At 39.4% G+C, this 14,988-nt stretch overlaps 1 protein-coding gene across 3 annotated transcripts in view; it reads right to left on the reverse strand.

The window, feature by feature from the left end:
- Nucleotides 1-2,230: 2,230 nt before the first annotated feature.
- The window catches only part of RACGAP1 (Rac GTPase activating protein 1), a 32,900-nt gene continuing 20,142 nt past the window's right edge, over nt 2,231-14,988 (reverse strand). For all 3 annotated transcript variants that reach the window (XM_049883083.1, XM_049883082.1, XM_049883081.1), the window contains 13 exons: nt 14,885-14,954; nt 12,985-13,038; nt 12,052-12,132; nt 11,345-11,462; nt 10,855-10,985; nt 9,520-9,684; nt 8,348-8,443; nt 8,063-8,261; nt 6,245-6,350; nt 5,941-6,073; nt 5,657-5,792; nt 3,680-3,788; nt 2,231-3,392 (listed from right to left, as the gene is read on the reverse strand). In XM_049883083.1, the coding sequence (XP_049739040.1) occupies nt 3,317-3,392; nt 3,680-3,788; nt 5,657-5,792; nt 5,941-6,073; nt 6,245-6,350; nt 8,063-8,261; nt 8,348-8,443; nt 9,520-9,684; nt 10,855-10,985; nt 11,345-11,462; nt 12,052-12,132; nt 12,985-13,038; nt 14,885-14,954 (1,474 nt within the window). In that variant the 3' untranslated portion in view covers nt 2,231-3,316. The remainder of the gene's footprint in view (nt 3,393-3,679; nt 3,789-5,656; nt 5,793-5,940; nt 6,074-6,244; nt 6,351-8,062; nt 8,262-8,347; nt 8,444-9,519; nt 9,685-10,854; nt 10,986-11,344; nt 11,463-12,051; nt 12,133-12,984; nt 13,039-14,884; nt 14,955-14,988) is intronic.

Raw genomic sequence — 14,988 nt, forward strand, 5'->3', positions numbered from 1 at the left:
ACATTCTCCCCCTCCCCCGCCCCTCTATCGCTGCAAGCAATGAATTCAGCTTCTTAAGGGAGGGGAAATAATTAAACATCTAGTAATAAACACAAATTGTTGCTGCTGAATCAAACCATGTGATGCTTGCCCAGTGAAATAAACATCAAACTCAGGAGTCTTACACAGACTGATGGAGAAGGGAGATAAACACCACAGTTTAAAGATTCTGGTTATTAGCAAGTGGGATAGTAAAGTTAAACCATATTATAGGTGAAATAAGAGGCAGGATCAGAAAGGGTTGAGAGCAGATGGGGTGACAGCCACTTCAAAGCAATGGACCCCTTTCCACATCAAGGAAGCATAATTTTTTTTTTTATTAACTTTTATTAAGCTTCAAGTGAACGTTTACAAATCCAATCAGTCTGTCACATATAAGTTTACATACATCTTACTCCGTACTCCCACCTGCTCTTCCCCTATTAGTCAGCCCTTTCAGTCTCTCCTTCCGTGACAATTTTGCCAGCTTCCCTCTCTCTCTATCCTCCCATCCCCCCTCCAGACAAGAGCTGCCAACACACTCTCAAGTGTCCACCTGATATAATTAGCTCACTCTTCATCAGCATTTCTCTCCCACCCGCTGACCAGTCCCTTTCATGTCTGATGAGTTGTCTTCGGGGATGGTTCTTGTCCTGGGGATGGTTCTTGTCCTGTGCCGACAGAAGGTCTGGGGACCATGGCCGCCGGGATTCCTCTAGTCTCAGTCAGACCATTAAGTACGGTCTTTTTATGAGAATTTGGGGTCTGCATCCCACTGATCTCCTGTTCCCTCAGGAGTTCTCTGTTGTGCTCCCTGTCAGGGCAGTCATCGATTGTGGCCGGGCACCAACTAGTTCTTCTGGTCTCAGGATGATTTAGGTCTCTGGTTCATGTGGCCCTTTCTGTCTCTTGGGCTCCTAGTTGTTGTGTGACCTTGGTGTTCTTCATTTTCCTTTGCTCCAGGTGGGTTGAGACCAATTGATGCATCTTAGATGGCCGCTTGTTAGCCTTTAAGACCCCAGACGCCACATTTCAGAGTGGGATGCAGAATGTTTTCATAATAGAATTATTTTGCCAATTGACATAGAAGTCCCCTCAAACCATTTTCCCCAGACCCCCGCCCCTGCTCCGCTGACCTTTGAAGCATTCATTTTATCCCGGAAACTTCTTTGCTTTTGGTCCAGTCCAATTGGGAAGCATAATTTAATCAAGAAAGCCCTCGAGAGTCAAGCTGTTCCACATGAAGCACTGTTATAGAAGTTGAAGGTAGGTATATATTTCCCTTAGCTAATATCAGAATTATTTTCATGGCTAAGATCTCTTGGCCTAGCCCAAAAACCGAACAACTGTCTGCCAACATTTGACACGCAGGACCATTTCCTTTTTCGCTAATGGGCCATCAGTTCCTGCATAGGGTAGTCTTGCCTTCACTAACGTTATACAATCCATTTACTTCCTCTACATTAGTGACTTAAAATGCACCTTGGGGAGATACTACAGAACAGCAAATATGGAGCCAGGCCAACACTAGGCTTGCAAACATGAGAGAAGATAGCATCTAGGACAAAGTTTAAAAACAGAAAAAAACCTAGCAGGGATGTGTGTGTGAAGGGGAGTAAGGGGAGATGGGACCCATCCTCTGTCAATTTGCTGAGGCAGATGGGACCTGCTGTGAGAGCTGCCACCTCCTGGGAACAAAGCCAGTAAGTTGCCTCCTCTCTCCATAGTTACATATTAAGCCTGCAACTGTTTACACTCAATCTCAGATACATTCTGTTCACCAGCGTCAGAGTTCCAAGAGCAGGTGCCCTCAGTTAATCATCCCAGCTCACTCCAGAGTCACTTCCAGCAGTGAAGGATGTTCCAGGCAGTCAGCCAGCCAGAGTCGATTTTTTTTTTTAATCTACACTATTCTGGTCCCTAAAGACTTGTTTAAAAACTTTGTTGTTTAGTTTATTCAAATTAGAGGAAAACAGCCACAGGACAAATCTGAGACTCCAATGTGGATAACGAAAGAGACTGAATAAGAAATGAAGAGGCAATCTCCTGGTGGTAGTAAGGTTGGGTGGGTCCAGAGAATGGGAAATAAAGATGAACAATCAACTCAAATCACTTTATGAAAGGAAAATATTTTCTAAAAGGCCTGGAAAGTTTCCCAAGACAAGAAAATCAACCTCATGCTCATTTTGAAAAAGCTATTTATTTTTTTCCAAATATGTGTTTTACAGACAAGGGTCAATATGGGTCAGAAACATTCTATACAAGAAATCATCTTTATAGACATATAATGGAAATAAGAAAAAGCTCACATTTATCTAGATGTGGCTATGTTCCACGGGAGATGTGGCTATGTTCCACGAGAAGATTTCGGCATCCAAAGTGCAAAGACAAAATGATTGTGGCTTTTCTTGCCACACAAAATATTGACAATCTTCCCTTACAGCCTACTTTTAATAGTTAGTTGGGATGCCAAACAGACAGCACACTGACCTCTAGAAGTAGGGCTCTAGTGGACAAGGTAAAGATGGAGCAGGGTCAAGCATCAGGAATGAATTCAACTTTAGAACAAACTGGCTTTGACCTCAACCAAACCCAAAGTCCTGCCTGAGGCCCATTAGAGATAAATACAAGTTTTAGTATCACATTTACAAGGCTGTGCCTATTAACACTATTAAGAGTTAATCAATCCAAATTAAAGCTTAGCATACTTTCATCACTAGTTCCAACCTCACCCTACCCCATTTTTATGAAGGCTCTCCATGTTACAGCTCAACTCAAAATGGGAGAAAGGGAACTACTGAGTTCTCAGGGGGAGCCATTCTAAATCCCCCGTCCAACCCTTTTCTTTACTCTGTCCTCCCACCTTCTACCCTAAGACAAGCCAGTCTTACCAAAGAGGTAGGGTTTCTATCATTGTCTTGTGGAAATTAGTTCTAAATAACACCAGAGAAAGGTCATTCCATGAGCAGCATTTGGCTTTATGCCAAAGGATGTTCCCCTAGTCCCCTCCCCCAAGAAGAATCACAATGAATTCCATACTACTGCTTCCACCCCTGCAAAGATCTCCCACCTAAAAGTTCCAAACAACCACCACAAGGTGTTGATATGTTACTTGAAGAGAAGGAGAGGGAGATACATATAGTTTTAATAAAACCCTCATGCACAATTAAACTTGATTAAAAGCTCAGAGAATGCTAAAAGTAGTAATGAGTACAGGAGGCTGCAGAGCAGAGAGTACAGGTGCGCCCTTTTCTTGCAGTCGGTAAATGCTGGGGAAGTTTGACAGGCAGACATGACTTCACTTGAGCATTGGAGAAGCAAAGAAGTTGCCTTGTCGTCCTAGATTGGTGGCAGACTTGCTTTTGCTCCCAAATCTAAAGAAAAAGAGAATGACATGAAAAAGTATTCTATAAAAATTGTTGAATAAAAGCAACTATAGCATCACTTGATACAATCAGCTAAAAGTAGGAAATTCTAGATGCTACTATGCTGTAAGCTACTCTTAAAGGTCACCTGAAATGAGGAAGGGGAGACAGTAAAGATTCTTTAGACCTTTTTTTAAAAAAGTCCAACTTTTCTTTCAATAAGCTTCAACACGATGGGAAAGAAGTCTGAGGAAGCAGTCACCTTTTATTGCCCTAAGAAGGCCAATTCTCCATACCTGGGAGTGTTCTTGGTGAGGGTGGAGCGGACTCTCTGTGACAGGGAGCTAGACGAAGGAGTCTTGAGGAGTTGATGCTCAGGAGTGGTCACAGGCCCCAGCAAACTCACTATTATCAAAGTTTAGAAATATTTTTAAAGAGGAGGAAAAAAGAAAGCACCCTTATACGTGGCCAGTTTTAAGCTGAATACCCTGTGAAGCACTGAAGAGCTGAACTCAGAGACTTAACAAAGTCCCAGAGATCACTTGTGTCATCATTTCGTAACCCACTAGTGTATCTTTTGAACCATGCACGCAGCTAATCAATGAATAGCTGACATTTGGTATCTGGTTTAAGCTATTTTCCAACTCCAACCATCATAGATCTAATATCTGAACATTTGGTCTTACCTATACTAATTTTTTTTTTTTTATACTAGAAGAAACAATATACTTCCTTGAAAAGGAACTTTTAATGATGAAAGAACAGGCCTCAATACCAGTGAGGTTAGAATGAAACCAACCAACTCAGACATTGTTGGTGGCAACATAAATTGCCCAAAGCCTTTAAAAAAAATCAATTTGCTGAAACATATGAAGGAAGAGACATAAAAAATATTCAAGTCCTTCACAAAAATAGAGGGTAGAGACAAAGGAGTGTGCCGTCTCATTAGCGGGAGAGCATCTAGGAAAATATAGCAAGGTATATATGAATTTTTGTATGAGAGACTGACTTGATTTGTAAACTTTCACTTAAAGCACAATAAAAATTAAAAGAAAATGTTCTGCATTCCACTTTGGTGAGAGGTGTCTCGGGTCCTAAACGCTAGCAAGTGGCCATCTAGGATACATCAATTGGTCTCAATCCACCTAGAACAAAGGAAAATGAAGAACACCAAAGATATACAGGTAATCATGAACCCAAGAAACAGAAAGGGCCACATAAGCCAGAGTCTACATCAGCCTGAGACCAGAAGAACTAGATGGTGCCTGGCTACCACTGATCATTGCCCTGACAGGGAACACAACAGAGAATCCCTGATGGAGCAGAACAGTGGGATGCAGATCTCAAATTCTCGTAAAAAGACCAGACTGAATGGTCTGACTAAGATTAGAAGGACCGTGGAGGTCATGGTCCCCTCACCCTTTATTAGCCCAAGACTGGAACCATTCCCAAAGCCAACTCTTCAGACAGGGACTGGACTGGACTATAAGACAGAAAATCATACTGATGAGGGGTGAGCTTCTCGGCTCAAGTAGACACATGAGACTATGTGGGCAATTCCTGTCTGGCGGCAAGATGAGAAGGCAGAGGAGGACAGGAGCTGGTTGAATGGACACAGGGAATACACGGTGGAGAGGAGGAATGTGCTGTCTCATTAGGGCGAGAGCAGCTAGAAGTACATAGCAAGGTGTGTATAACTTTTTGTATGAGAGACTGACTTGATTTGTAAACTTTTGCTTAAAACACAATAGATAAAAAGAAAAAAAAAAATCAAGTCCTTTAATTCAGCAAGCCCACTCCTGGGAATTTATCAGTAGAGAGAAAAAAGCTATACACATATAATGTTGACTGCTGCATTATTTACTAATTACAAAAAATTGAAAAATACCCAACAGAACATTAAAGTAAATTATAGCTTACATCCATAAAAATGATAAAATAACTATACAGTAACACAGAAAAGATTCTCACAACATACTGTGTGAAATAAGAACAAATTGTATCTAAACTATTATTAAAAAAAGAAAAAGTTTCTTACATCTATATAAAATTACATGGGTATAAAGAACGTGAAGGAGAACTCAGAAAAGTGAAAAGTTATTAGAATGGTACAGCTGTACAAATTTTTCTTTAGTGTTAGGATTTTCAAAATAAATTCAGTTTTTATTGAAGACTGTGAATTTCAAACAGCTCTAACAAAGGCAGGGAGAGGGCACATGCCCAAAACTAGAGAGAGAGCTCATGTCCTTTAACAAGTGCTCCTTAGGGCTTACCTTTAATATCTGGTGTCTGTGGTGTTGAAAAGGCATTTGAGTTTTCAATGACATGCATGGGGTCAATGTTCTCTTGCTCCACCATCATAAACTGACTCCAGTATTCCAGTGGCAGTGAAAGCAGGCGCTCTACCACCTAAAAGCCACCAAATATGTTACCAAACTTCCAAAGCTCAGGGCTTTACATCCCAGTGTTCTCTCTCCATATAAGATCCTATGGACAAATAAATCTTATTCCCAATTTATCTTGTTATACAAATTCGTATATATTCACTCTTGCCTACCTTAGGTTGACGCTTGATGTCCTGTAACATTGTCACTGGGTCTGGATTGGGCACAGCATGGGCAACTATTGTAGGGCCAAAAACTTTAGCCAGATTGGCAACATTCATTTTAGTGTTTGGACTCTGAGCCACTCTAGGCAAAAGAGTATTAAATTAGAAGACGCCTCCTCCACTTAAACGCAGACCAAAATATTTCTACAAGAAAACAATTCACCCCTCGTGCTCCCTTCCTAACACCCAGCCCACGTTATCTTCACCTTGAAAAACTCCCTAACTCCCAGAAACCAGTGTCTGCTGTGCTTACCTCTGCAAGTGAATCATAAGAAAAGCTAATGTGTCCCTGTTGGCTTGGGGCAGTTCACCCACAGCCTGGTACATGGCAGCTATGCTGTTGTCCTCATCTGGGATTTCTGTAAATGAAAAGAAAGCACCAAGAGGCCTAGGCTTCTTTCCCTTGACAGCGGGCTTCCAAGTTATCGACCACAAAGTCTCATCCATACAGTAAGCTTTTGAAACTTCTGATTAGGTTCATGTCTACATCATACTCTAGTTTCATTAACAAGCAGGATACTGGCCAACAGCTCAATATTGGAAGTCAGAGCTTTAAAAAAAAAAATCAGCTCTGCAGTTAGGAAAGCAGCTGGCAACCCATGTGCTAAGAAGAAACGTAACTGCAGTGACTACAATTATCAAGAAGGTATCCGGTCATTTGTAAAACATATTTGAGGGCCTTCCATGTGGCAAGTACTATTCTAAATGCTGGGAATAAAGCAAAACTAAACAAAGTCTCTGCCTCATGGAACATACATTCTATTAGAAGAGTGAGTCAAGAAAACAAATATGTATCAGGCAGTGATACATAAGATAAAGAAAATAAGGCAGGCAAATGGGAGCTGTTATTTTAGACAAGGTGGTCAGGAAGAGGTGTTTCTAGATAAGACACCTGAAGCGAGACCTAAAAAAAGTAAAGGAGCAAACCACGCAAGTATCAGTGGTAAGAGTGTTCCTGGCTGAGTCAATAACAATGTGAAGACCTCACGGCAGGGTGTAGGCTTGGTATGTTCTAAGAATTGCGAGGATTACAGTGTAACTGGAGAGGAAGGAAAGAAGGGAAGGATGTTGAAAGAAATTATGTTGGCGATGTAACCAGGAACTGAATCATATAGGGCCTTTTGAGTCACGTTAAGGACTGGGTTTTATTCTGACTGATGGGAAGATAAGCCACTGAAGAATACTGAGGACAGAAGGGACAATGTCTAATTTAAATTTCAAAAGGACCACTCTAGCTTCTGTATGAGGAGCATACTGTAGAAGACAAGAGTAGAAATAGGAAATCAGCTAGTAGGTCTTATAACACTTCAGGGTGAGAAATGTTAAAAGCGGTAGTAGTAGGAGTGATGAGTATCAAATTTAAGATACATTTTGCAGGATAAGATTCACCAATGAATTAGACATGGGGTGTGGGGAAAAGGAATGAAAGATGGTGCCAAGTTCAAAAGAACAACCTAAGAACTGACCAAAAAATAAATAAATAAAAAGCAAAAAGAACAAAAAACTCCATTAATACTTAATACAAGGAATACAGTTTAGATAGGAAGTTAGATAATAAGTTTAGATACGAAGATGACAAGCATGGGGAACACTGTATACAGTTATTCATTCATCAAACTATTTGAGCATCTACTGTTTCAGGCACTGTACTAGGCACAGGGATAAAGTAGTACAGACAGTTCCCAGGTTACAAACGAGATCTCCTCCTATTTGTCTTTGAGTTGAATTTGTAGGTAAATTGGAACAGGTACATATGATTCTTATTTAGTCTCAGTTAGTCAAATGTTTGTCTTAATATATAGTACATATTTTATGCATATAAAACACTTAAGAAACATTTCCAAACTGTGCAATATTTTCATGAGCATCACAAAGTAGTGCATGTGTTCATTACTATAAACCACTCTATTTAACACAAATTTTTAATATAACAGGCCTTATGGCAGTCCGTTCTTACACAGGAGTTGCCCGTAAGTCAGACATTTGTAACCCAGGGACTGTCTGTAAACAGAAGAGTGAAAAATTCCAACCTTCATGAAACTTACTTTCAGGTATTAAGATCTGCCCTTACCTGCTGCTTCCATAAAGGTCTTATTCAGTCGAAACGTCAGAAGTGGTTCTTTGAGGTTTCGAAGGAAGTCTTTCAAGAGGCTACAGATAGCATGGATGTCATCCACTTTGCTGAGGAGGGGTACAGTTTTCACTCGGAGGAATTTCTCTTTCAGCTCTTTTACTGTCCGGTCACAGCCTGAGATCCTATACAGGCCTTCCTATCATAAAATGATACTTTTATTTAAGAACCTCCTAATTACTAACACAAACAACAAATTCGCCCTCTCTTGGGATTGACTCTTACCTCAGTCAGTCCTCTCTGCTCAATCTCATTTACACAGTGGACAACAATGGAGGGGATCATTGGAGAAGTCTGAGACACAAAATCTGCCAGCATTCCCTAGAAGGGGAAGAGTCTGAAATCATTATTTATACCAAATGTAAAGAAACCAATCTCCAGACTAATACTCAGGCTAGGACATCATGCACACTTTAAAATTCCATTCCCAAAACATGTATGAGAACAGAGACTCTCAATTCTTTTTCCTACCTCCACACCAGAAATGACTTATGGTCATATACACCACATTCTCCTATGAACAAGTAATAAGACCACCAGCTGTAACTCTACCCCCGTTCATCTTTCCTACTCAAGCAAGGGCATCAGAGAGCAAGCAATAATGAGATTACAGATATGGCCTTTAATATAATCTATTACTCTAAAAAAGGAAAACTTTTTTCACTTTAATTATTTTTAGTAAAAAAAAAAAGTACTTAACACATCTCACAGTTGATCATGAACCAAATCTATTTGGAGGGGAGAAGTGCATGGTTCTATATTAGAGTATAGAAAACTCATTTTAAAAAATTATATGCACGGAATTAGATCAGGGAAAAATAACATTTTTTCTGCTTAGAGGTTGGTATCAGCAGTCATTTTGTTTTGATTCTTGCTAAAGTTGTTTGTAAAATAAATAATAATGGATTTAAATAATTTTCAGGAATAGGCAACCTAATTTTGATAGCTTAATATGGAATATCTCTAACATAAAAGAACATTCACCGATGAAATTATATGATGACTGGGATTTGCTTCAAAACTGGACAGGGTTGGGAGAAGAGACAAGTGTATCAAGATTGGGCAAGTTAGTAATTGCTGCAGTTGAGTGACAGGTACTGCAAGTTAACTGCAATATTGGCTCTATTTCTGCGTATGTTTCAAATTTTCCAAGATAGATAGAATGAGGATAAGAGGGGAAAGGAAGAAGGAAATGAGTAAAGGAGTTTGATTCTAAAAGGCTATTAAACAGACAAACCTAGCCAAAACTATGCTACAAGTTAACATTTTATAATTTCTATTCATTATTTGTGGAAGGGATACATATTTAACATCATTAATTTTAGAGCAAAACCTAACATTAAGTCTTTGAAAGCCTAAAGAAGCCATAGCACAAGGATGGCTCCCACAAGTCATACCTCTCCTATCTTGACAGGCGTTCCTATCAGGGTAGGAATGCAGGGAAGAGGACAGCGTTCCCGACATTCTGGATGAGAGACCACACGACAGTCTCGACACTTTAGGGATAGCTTGCCAAATTTTATCCGCTTTCCACATGGAACACAAGATTCTGGTTTAATAACCTAAGGATAAAACGGGGCAAAAGGTACAGAGTAGTATGAAATACAGGTAGGTCCCTGACTTACAACAGGGTTCTGTTCTGACAACTTCATCGTAAGTCGGTTCTGACGTAAATCAAATATCTTATTTTTTTTTTTTTTAGTTTTCATTATTATCAGTATCAATGAAGTCAGCATCTGTGTCAACAAAGTGGGCTGTTGGGCTGTATACAGCTCAATTGTCATATGTCGTTGAACACTGCCCAACCTTCTGTTACAACTCCTAACACCGAGTTCATGGTAGACCAAGCCACAGTATGCTCTGTGGTGGTGTTGTGAACAGTAACTCATAAAACTGAACATCTGCGAGTGAACATTTGAGAATGGTTTAACATCAGCAAATTACGCACTGCAACACTGTACACAGTACATATTACTAATGATAAAGATATATTAAAAAGCAAAAAAAAGGAACGTTGTAAATGTGGTTCTTTTTAACTTGAACACGGGGGTCAAGCCAGGGACTGCCTGTTCAAGATTATCATCACCATCAATTAACATTTATTGAGCACTCAGTATGTGCCAAACAACTTTCTAAGATCTTTACACATATTTACTCATGTAATTCTCACAATAATCTTATAAAGTGGGTTTTGTTTTCTTCATTTAAAAATAAAGAAACCACAGCAAAAAGAGATTAAATAACTTCCCTAACGTCATGCAGCTAGCTAGGAGGCAGCAGCATTGAGCGGTAGAATTTATTGACAAAGACTTAGAAAACCTAGACGTTAAATCTGCCACTAACTGTCATATGACTCAAACAAGTCAATTAACTCCTCTAAGCCTCAGTTTACTTCAGTTTTCATAAGGAAATCAAATGATACAAAGTTAAAACATTTCGAAAATCTAAGGTGCTATGCTCAAACATAAAATGTAAACATGAATCACTAAAAAGCACACACGATTGCTTCTGAAAAGTTGTTTACTTTAATATTATTCACAGAGTGGAAAGACACATACCTTCTGTCACCAGCAGTTACCCCTGGAGAATGAGATTAGACTGGGAGGAAGAAAACTGCATTTACCTTTATAACACTCAAAATCTTTTAAATTTGTTCCTAGTGTACAATTACTACTTTCATAATTAAAAAACTTATGTTGTGCCCAAAAGAAAAGGAGCAATCCTAGATTTACCGTTTTAGAGACAAAGTCATGCAAGCGCATCCCTCCGTTACTCTGTGGTGTGCTGGAACTGTTTGTCTCAGTTCTGGGCTCCAGCTGCCTGCTGCTCAGGGTGGAGTCACTGTTCCAAGGTTGTAAAGCACCTAGAGAACAAGCAACTTTAAGCTTTGTATCTTCAGTATTGTGTTCCTTCTGAATTTTAACCCAAATTTTAATCGGTAGATAAGCCATACTCTGTAACCATAACCAAAAGTAAGTATCAACAGCTATGCAAAAAAACAGCTTAAAGAAAAACAAAAGTTATGCACTAGCTGGCAAGGCCAAGGCTAGCAATCCAAAGGTAAAGCGTAACACAAGCAGTTCTCTGGTCCTCTTTAAGCGGCAGTAAGAAACTACCCAATACATCTAATTCCTGCCTCAGGAGACTTCTTTCTAAGATATCAACTGTCTCAAATTTCACCAGTTGTTTTACACAGGCAATTTAGCCACACACCCAACAGACCTGTCTTCCTTCGGCTCCTGGTCCAATATGGCACAGTCTCAATAGTGGACACAGCTTCAATGGGCCCACCATCATTGGGAACAGTCACTGTAGTTTTTGCAACTATGGATTCATTCCCCTAAAACAAAAGTAGCAATGAGGGACAAGCAAACATAAAATCTTATTCCACCCCCCCCTTTTTTTTTATGGGGTATTTGGAAACCCTGGTGGCATAGTAGTTAAGTGCTAGGGCTGCTAACCAAAACGGTCAACAGACCACCAGCCACTCTTTGGAAACTCCATGGGGCAGTTCTGCTCTGTCCTATAAGGTTGCTATGAGTCAGAATCGACTCAACAGCAATGGCTTTGGTTTAGCTGAACAGGGTATTTGGGAGTGGTTAAAAAAAATCCCTAAGTCTTGGTCAGGACTTAAGCCTCCAGCTCAAAACAACCTTAAATTGAAGTCTCATACTTATAACACAAAACATAGGTCACAGGGGTATACATACAAATAACTAAGAATCAAACATATAGGCAACAGACATTTACATAATCAGAATAATTTCATTCATTATAGATAATAAGGATACTATTACATAGGAAAACTTTCACCCAACATCTCTCTCAAAATAACACAACAATGCTGACTCAAAAGGATTTTTAATGCTTGGGGCTACTCATCTCTGGCGTGTTCAAAGCCACAATTCTCTCAGTCTGTCTAGTCTTACCTGGTCTACCGTGGAGCCAATGGAACGCGTTTTCTTTATAGGTCCAGGTGGACCGTCAATAAACTGTCGGCTATTAGAGCGCTAGAGGGGAGCAAAGTCCAATAATTTTAGTGCCAAGTAGAAGAGCTGAAGCACAGAAAATAAAATCATTCCATCACACAACTTAGATGCAAGTCCTAAGAGCCAGAACTACAGTAAATAACAACGTGTGCTCTCTCTTATTGCCCAGTTCTATATGAAGCTTAGAAACTCTGGTAGTGCACTGGTTGAGAGCTATGGCTGCTAACCAAAAGGTTGGCAGTTTGAATCCACCAGGCACTCCTTGGAAACCCTATGGGGCATTTCTACTCTGTCCTATAGGGTTGCTATGAGTTGGAATTGACTCGACAGCAATGGGTTTTTTGGTATATGAAGTTTAAGTTGTACCAACACAAAAATGCCCTCGGTGCCCTAGAAGAAATGAATGAGCTCCGGAGAAATTTAGATGACAACACTAGAAAAAGTAGAGCTGTAATCCTATCTAAGGACATGAAGGCTTTGGAAACACATTATGTACCCTAAACAAGCACGCAGATAGATCTCTGTATATTCCATTATACACACATTGCATCTAAAGCTTACATTAGAGCACAAAAGTCCGGCATAAAAGTTCATATGACAACTCAAAACAAACTTAAGCATATCCTTTTCTACTCTATGAATGAACTGAGATGCAGCCCAGACCAGTAAAACAGGACAGGATCCTAGGATCCAGTACTGAGTTACCACCCTAAGGAATATCAATACCCACCCCCACCCGCCATGTTTACAATGGCTAGAACAGTTACAGCACTGGGTCACTGGGTTAGAGCAATATGTTAGGAACACCACATCATGGCAAAACTTCCAGAGAAATTTTATTGTTACTTTATAAAAAAATAAAAACCAACATACCCTCTTTTCTCTCTTCTTCAGTTTGAAAGTTTTCACCAAAGAAGAATCCCAATCCTGTTGACAATTACATTGCATTAATTCCTTTCTTTGGTTAGAGCTCTCCTTGTAAATTTACAATGAACTTTAAAGGTTTCTTGAGTCCAGCTACCTAACTTACAATTTGTGGAGAGAGGGAAGGGAGGATCTCTACTGCTGTAGCTATACAGCTATAGTAAGCTAACATGCTTTCTTTTGGAAATTGAAGCTATTATAATAGAATCATGAATCAATACCACAGAAGCAAGAAAAGGTTAAAGAATCAACTTCTGCTGTGATTATATCCAGTGCCTGGTCCTTTATTTCTGATTATTTCTGTAATTAGTTTTAGAACTTACAAAGTGTTAGGCACTATACTGATCCTGTTAGATCTGATTCTTGCCCTCAAGGGATTGCTACTATCTAATAAGATGGTCTGCACAATGTTGCCACTTAAACAGTTCTACTTTAAGTTTTATGTCTCTCAATCATTCCTTTTCCTTAAGGCCCTAAAAAAGATGTTCACCACTGAAGAATTGTCTTTTACTGTGGTCTGGTTTCACTTCACTTATTTCAACCATTTGCAATCATTTTTAACAGCTACCTGTGGTTTCCTTACTTTTGATAATCCCTGAAAACAGAATATCCAGAAACAGAAGTTGCTTATAGCAGTTTAGCTATGTGCTTATAACCATGTAGTAGCTTAGCTAAATAAATTTAACCTCCCCAATTCAAGGTTGAGTAATCTGGCTACTGTCTGTCCGATTCAGCTTCAAATACAACAGATATCACATCATAGGTCTAGCTCCAAATCAACTAATAATATGTTCTAGTTTTATTATACACCCCAGAGCTAATCCATATAATTCCTTATTTCAAAAAGGTGATGCCTAATTTTTCTATCCATGAAATAGCAATTATTTCCTTAGTCAAACATCGAATTTGGACAGAAAAATTCTAGCTACATAACAAGTAGCTGCCACTTGTTTTGCTATCATTAGAAAACCACCCACCAACAATGTCCACTCATCTATTGTGTTATTGGCGAGCTTTCATTTAGCAACAGGAAAAGATACACAAACCAATGGAACAGTCTCCTAAATATCAAAGATTAAAATATCAGGAGATTACCCTTTATGTGGAAATACCACCATAAATTAAGAGAAATGCACTGCCCCATAAAAGCAGAGTAACAAAGAGTTTAAACGCATTAACCGCTGTTGGTTAAAGCATCATATAGTGCCTAGAAACTCTCATCACAGTCTTCTGGCTCAGGTCCCAGGACATTTGTTTCCTTCTAATTGCAAAGTATGGTTAAGTTCACCTCAAGAGCCAAACTAATTCAGAAATAAGGCACAAGTCTATTTACCCAAAAAGTAGCAAATAAACTCCTACAGTCTGGAGCCGTCGTGGTGCAGTGGTTAAGAGCTTGCCTGCTAACCAAAAGGCTGTCAGTTCAAATCCACCAGCAGCTCCTTGGAAACCCTATGGGGCAGTTCTACTCTGTCCTATAGTGTCACTATGAGTTGGAATCAACTGGACAGTAATTGGTTTTAGATACAGTCTTGCTAATTCTTTGCTTGCTTGCTGGGGCTTTAATAAGGCAAGATATAATCAATTAACACATGCAGCTTACAGATCCTTTAAATAAAACTAATAACCTTATGACAAATCCTGAATTCTATACTCCCAGTTCCAGAAACTAATAGATAAGCCAGTCTCTTACAGTCTGTGACAATTTATATTTTAAAATGCTAGCTCAGAATGTACAGCACATCAACTATAAAACAGTAACAAAGGCTGTTCAGGAGAGGACAGGAAAGAGATTCCTGAGGGAGCAGGGTTAAGAAAAGTAGGTAATTCTCAGACATCAAAAGTTCATTACCAGCGATTCATCAGTCTTGTCAAAGCTGATATCTGATAAAATGGAACCAGATTCATCAATGGTCGACAGTCTAGACGAGTGAAACAACACAGTGTTAGACACAA

Source organism: Elephas maximus, chromosome 4 (genome assembly GCF_024166365.1).
Source record: "Elephas maximus indicus isolate mEleMax1 chromosome 4, mEleMax1 primary haplotype, whole genome shotgun sequence".
Taxonomy (NCBI): Eukaryota; Metazoa; Chordata; class Mammalia; order Proboscidea; family Elephantidae; genus Elephas; species Elephas maximus.